The sequence below is a fragment of the Echeneis naucrates genome, chromosome 3 (assembly GCF_900963305.1).
Source record: "Echeneis naucrates chromosome 3, fEcheNa1.1, whole genome shotgun sequence".
In the NCBI taxonomy this organism is placed as follows: Eukaryota; Metazoa; Chordata; class Actinopteri; order Carangiformes; family Echeneidae; genus Echeneis; species Echeneis naucrates.
Genome location: NC_042513.1, coordinates 9,545,101 through 9,551,316, shown reverse-complemented (window position 1 = coordinate 9,551,316; position 6,216 = coordinate 9,545,101). Strand labels below are relative to the sequence as shown.

The 6,216-nt window shown below is 37.4% G+C and overlaps 1 protein-coding gene across 2 annotated transcripts; it reads right to left on the bottom strand.

Annotated features, from left to right (window-relative positions):
* Positions 1-649: 649 nt before the first annotated feature.
* arl6 (ARF like GTPase 6) lies at positions 650-6,173 on the bottom strand. Of its 2 annotated transcripts, none has more exons than XM_029498255.1 (8): positions 5,998-6,173; positions 4,651-4,800; positions 4,383-4,444; positions 4,178-4,246; positions 3,981-4,075; positions 3,635-3,764; positions 3,375-3,457; positions 650-2,767 (listed from the first exon to the last, which is right to left on the bottom strand). In XM_029498255.1, the coding sequence occupies exons 2-8, from the start codon at positions 4,768-4,770 to the stop codon at positions 2,742-2,744; spliced, it is 585 nt and encodes a 194-aa protein (XP_029354115.1). In that variant the 5' UTR covers positions 4,771-4,800; positions 5,998-6,173; the 3' UTR covers positions 650-2,741. The 2 variants fall into 2 exon arrangements, with proteins under 2 accessions (XP_029354115.1, XP_029354116.1); XM_029498256.1 differs by having other exon boundaries at positions 3,402-3,457.
* Between the last annotated feature and the right edge of the window lie 43 nt (positions 6,174-6,216).

The window sequence follows — 6,216 nt, the reverse complement described above, 5'->3', positions numbered from 1 at the left end:
CTTCTCTTCCCTGAAGAAGTGATTGGTTCATTTGGGAATAATGATCAATGACGGTTATTCATTTCTGCTCTGTTCATTCTGATTCCTATTTAAACTAACAAAAAATTGTAAATAAAGATGGGGAGCCTTGGATACAGTTTGAAAATGATGAGTAAACATACTTGGATTGGATTTTGTTCAACATCTGACAAGTGATGCTGATGCCAAAAGCTAAAACATCCACAAGACAGCTGGAGATGTGTCAAACTACATGTTTGGCAGATGGCAGGGGCATGACCTTAACACAAGCTCAACACTGAAGCCGAGCCTCCACAGAGCCACATTCACATTCCTTAATCGTGCCATTTATATTGACATTGACATGAATACAAACGACAATTTGCGAAATTAACTGTGTGCTGCGTTACATGAGAACACTAATGCTCGTAGCTTGTATAAACAAACATTTATGTTGAAATAAATACATTGTTGGAGCCAAAGGGACTTGAGGTTTAATGAGCAGCTGTTGCTGGCAGTGCTCAAGATGCAAGAGAGAGAGAGAGAGAGCGAGAGGGGGGGGGGGTTGTACAAACACATAAGACCCATAAAATCCATAAAAACCATCACTGTCATTACTTCCTAAATAATGGGGAAAAAAATATGTTTTTCATTTTGTTTATTCTGTGAAAGTTAACACATACAATATAGTAAAGACAAAACAAAACTCATCTGATGATACAGTTGGAGGAAGAATCTATAGCTTCTATGAAGCCAAGGTGAACCCAGGCCCTTGGTTTCAAAAAGGATACAAAACATGATTTTACTAAGACCTCCATGTGGTGTCCTGTAAACCAGCATGAACAGATATGAGTATTTTTAACTTGGATGTCCCGTAGTGGTGGTTTAAAAACTCGGTGCCTGAGTTTTATGAGACAGAAGTAGCATTGTCAATAAAAATGTCTCATTGCCATGGGGACATGGCATGAAGTATAAAAAAAAAACAACAACAAACAAACAAACAAAAAAAACAACAACCAAACAAACACTTAAAATGCCAATAGAAACAAAAGCTGAATTTTTAAGAGGACATCCAAATAAGACATGACAAGAAGCTGTAAAATGGACTATGATAACTTATTAACTAACTGTATTTCCCTTAGCCTTGAAACTTCTCAAAAACACCATTAGACAAAAAAAAAAGAAAAGAATCAACCTCTCAATGTGGTCTGTACAGTTTTTAGTCAGAGACTGAAGAAGACGATAACAGGCTTAATTTGAAACTCTTGACTGAGACTGAGCTGATGGCTTTCTCAGTTAACTGTCTCTGAATGACTGAATTCACCATAATTATTAAGAAGAATTTTATTTAAATTGTTTTTTGAGCAATGAAATAAGGCAACACTAGTTTAAAATATGTCTTATGCATCTATGAGCTTTCACTTTAAAACCAACCTTTCACGAAAATTAACTTGACATTCATTTGTGACAATCAAGTTTCATTTGTTACAGCTAAGGTAACAATTAACCATATTCACTTTAATATTCATATTCACAGACAATAATATGTACAACAGAATCAACTGTGTCCTAGGTAGCATTTAATTTGTTAAAATTATAATTACTATAATAATAATTTGCTAAATACATTTTCACAGCTACTAAAAAAGGGCAAGGATAACCAAACAGAGCAGAGCTGCATGAAGCTATTAGCTGCAGTAAAGATGACACTGAGAGGGCATTATCTGCAAGCGTGTGATGTGGCCTTGAATAGAGTGAACATTTTTGTCCTACTAATACCAGAAAATTTGCCTCTGCTGCACATATAGAGGATATTTGACATAAACGTTTAATGTCCAGAGGCTCCAGGAAACAAGAAGAAAAGAACTAAATTGAGCATGTGGCTTATTTTACAGGTGGAAATAATTTGTTAAGTCATTACAGGTTGCATGAAACGATTTAGGTTATTATACAGGGAATGCTTGTACTCGCCACAATTTTTCAAAATTGGTTTGAATGTGTCTGATGACTGGAGACTTGAGACAGGTCAGGACTTGCACTAGCTGTCAAGTAATGGTCATAAAATTGCACATTAGAGCTATCCCCTGCTGTGAAGGTGCAATTGTCAGAGGCCACAAAGCTACACCACAGCTTATTAAGGTAATTGTGAGCAAGTGGAAAAAACAGCAAAAGACATTTAGTTTAATTAATTAACGTAGTGTCAGTCTCCTCAGGGAAGGCATCACATACCACCTTCTACAAGACATCCTTGGTATTCATGCGCCTTAAAATAAAGACAGCACCATCCACAATAACATGTTTAAGAGCAACTGTAGTGCGTCAAAATCCCTGGTTCATAAAGATACAAAGATATTGAAAAATGGAGGAGTGATGTAAGTGGAGGTAGACTTTGAAACAATTCCTAATTGAAATGTTATTGTTTCTTTGGACACCTGTATTTTTCAGTTTAACTCAAAAATTTGTTTACCCAAAACAAATTTGCTGAAGTTGGTGCTCCTTGCAGGCTAAGAACTGGTGGCTGAGGAATGGATTTTTTACAGTTTTACAGTCACCAGAGAGTGATTTTATTTTTTATTATTTATTATTATTATTATTATTTCCTAACTTTTCAGTTGAACAACACTCATCCAAAACAATCTAAATACTCTATTTGGAAGAGAACTATTCCATTGCAGCTATTTATACATGGTCATAAATAAGAATTCCATGAATGCTGTTACTTTGGATGTGTCTTCCTTAGGCCCTCATGTTCTCATTGTTTTGATTTGATCTAAAAAAAAAAAAGGGTGAGGGGTGTCATTAATACACAAAAACAGAGCAGGTTATCATAAGAAAAATATCCACTGTAATAGAGTGAAGTATAAAACTTTTCAAAGCCAAGTGTTGATATTTGAATTTTTCAGACTCATCTGGTGTGATCCTCTGAGAATTTGATACCTGCCCTCACTAACAAACAGCCTAACTGGATGAAGCAAAATTCAGGAGAGGCAATTGCAGGTCAGAACGCTGTAGGTGATGAAACTGAAGAAAATAAATTTCAGATATGGGAAGAATTTGAGAAAGTTTAAAGACTTCACTCAGCTACGGACAGTGGTAAAATCAACTTGGTAAGGAGAAACCAGGGGAGTTCAAACAATATTTTACAGCTACACAGCCACTCAATTAATAACCAACAATAACACCCACAGAACACCCAATACTCACTGCATAATTTGATCTATGGAGGATTTTGATTGAAAGCATTTAACACAATTCAAAAAGGAAAAAGGAAATATTGATGTAGTGTAGCAGCCTGTTTTTCAATTAGTTAATCTGCATACAGATGCAACAAAACCTGGTGAAAACCTGTGAATACAGCCTTACACTTCTACACTCACTTTCATTCTTATGAACTGTCAGCATACCTTGTAACCAGTCGACTCCCTCTTGTAAACCTTCTCCTTTCAGGGCATCCGTGGCACTGAAACATATCAACAGTATGCATTAAAGACTGTCTATGGCTACTCTGATGGCAGCATAGCCACTGTCACATGCTGGTTGTGTAGGTTAATCAGCTGTTTTTGTTGACACTAAAGGGTTGGGATTAGGCAGGCGTACAAGCACATAAGTGTAAGGGTAAATACGTATATGGTCATACCAGATGTGCCAGGGTTTGTCTTTGATGTTCTCCAAGCAGAGCAGCTGTGAGACCTTGACTGAAGACAGAGCATCCCTGACATCCATCTTGTTAGCAAAGAACAGGATAGGGATCCTCCTGTGTTTGATATCTGCGAACAGACAGATAGGAAAGCTTTAGTGCCGCTAATCCCTTCATAGAAACAATAATTTCAACTGAAAACTTGTTTAGACAAAATATATAGAGATTTTTTTTTTATAAAGTCTAAAATCTTTATGTACCCCACTGCTACACCAAGAAGGGGAGCAGGAAATCAAACCCATGCATGCATAATATCAAGAACTGTATTACATATGAATGGGTTTACCATGGTGATTTAGTAATGTGTCCAGTTCTTCTTTGGCCACAACCATCCTCAGTTTGTCCGCACTATCAATGACAAATATAATAGCCTGACCTTCCCTGGGGAGAACAAAGAGATTATAAATATTAACATGGAAGTCAACTGCATAAATGGATACATGGCAAAGGAGATTGTTGTTTTCACTACATCAGTGCTCTCACTTGTAGTAATGCTCCCAGAGGTTTCTGTATCTCCCTTGACCAGACATGTCGAATACTGTGAAGGAAAGACTAAGAGAAGAGAAAGTTTCGTGCAAATTACACACACTTTAACACAAATATATCATACTTTGACAGAATTTGAGAAACGTTGGACTTAACATTAATTGTACTTAATGTAAGTTGTTGATTTATGATGAATAGTTACCTGGACGTCTTAAACTTCTCTATACTGAAACCAATGGTTGGTACAATGTCTTGTGCCTGGGCCTGAAAGACAAATTCATTGTGTTATCAGCAGGAAGTTAAAGTGACAGCACACATCAGCACTCTTGTTTACAGCAATGTATTTATAGAAATACATGTGTAGCATAACTGCACTTTTTTTAATATGGGAGAAGTACAGTGTCACACATGCAGCCGTATTAGTTAATATAATTTCTGATATTAGTTATGTCAGGAACAGGCAGCCTTACATTGGAGGGCTTGAGTTGGTTAATGATTGTTGTTTTTCCGCTGTTGTCCAAGCCAAGACAGAGCACATTCACCTCCTTCTTCAACCCCAGCCATCCTGCCAACTTGTCGAACAGCCCCATTGGCTAGCCAGCAACCATGAGATGTCTGATCTTCAAGAAAAAGACCACAAAAATGCAACCTTTAGAGTTCACCACCACATCAAAATAGATTCACTTTAGGAAAAACACCAACAACTACATCATAATGCATTCATAAATTTTCAATATCTATTGAATTGCCTTGGGTGGCTATCAGAGGTGTATAATCTGTATATACACATGTATATACTGCATATACTGAACAAAACCAAATATGTACATACACTTGCACATTTCCATAAAAGCACAGCACTTTTTTGCTTGTTGATGCTATACTCTGTGCATGTTTTTTTCCCCAAATATAATCTGATATAAAAAAGAAACGAGATAAATAAAACATGTTTTTTTCTTCCGCAGCGGTGTACACACTAGTGATGTTTGAGTCTAGTCATCTTTGCTCACCTTCGTTGTTGTGTTGCTTTTTGGGCTTTTTGCGTGTTTATTTGTTTATTTTTTTTCCTGATTGAAATCATGTCTGTGTCAAATTCCCCGCCAATGAATCTGATCTGATTTAAATGACATTTTCTTGTGAACTAAATCGCGGTACATATGTATTGCATATAAACTGGATGTCTGTATTTTAAACAGATTACGTATAGAACCAAGAGCTAGGGAAGCAGGACGCAAATCATCATCTTTTACGACAATGTCAAAGTTTAATTAAGGAAATAAGAATGTCAACGAATAAACATCTGTATTAGGTCGGAAGATGTAAATTATTCCTTTTTGTTGCGTTTACTTGCTGCACTGACTCGAAAGGAGGCCGCAGGTTCAGCAAAGACTTTGGATGAACTCCCAGTCCCTGATAAAAAGTCACTATGAAACTAAGACATGTGTGGATTTGCTTCGGATAAATGCCTCTCTGGGACTTTTACTCACTGACTGGTAGCTTAGGCCAACCAGCAGGAAGTAACGTAATTAACATTCGCTAACAGCTATGTAGTTAATCTCCTGTTGGTAATGTTGCTTGGTAGCCACGGCTAACGTTTAACCACTATTTACTTCGGTGTGCTGGGATTAAATATCATATTACATATATTTGATGTTTAGTTAAGGCACTTTCATATTACTCATTTAGCACGACAGTAACGTTTCTAAGACAGGATGAAAAACACACGTTTGTGACATAACTTCAGCGTTAGCGCCACCGCTAATGCTAACACGCTAGCTGCTGCTGCTAACGATATCACCAACGTTAGCTTGTCTTACCCTTTCGCGGGTTGTTTTGTGGAGTCAAAGTTCACCTCTCTGGCCTCGGGGGTCTTGCTTCCACTATGGCCTCCGCGCTCAAGAAGTAAACCGGGATAAGATCAGCGTTTCTTTCATTTCTCCGCCACTCTCACAGGAAAAAAATAAAAACACCGATCTGAGTTATTTACACTGCGTTGCCGGGAAACCACTGAGCTGCCTCCAGCCCGCCACCTGCAG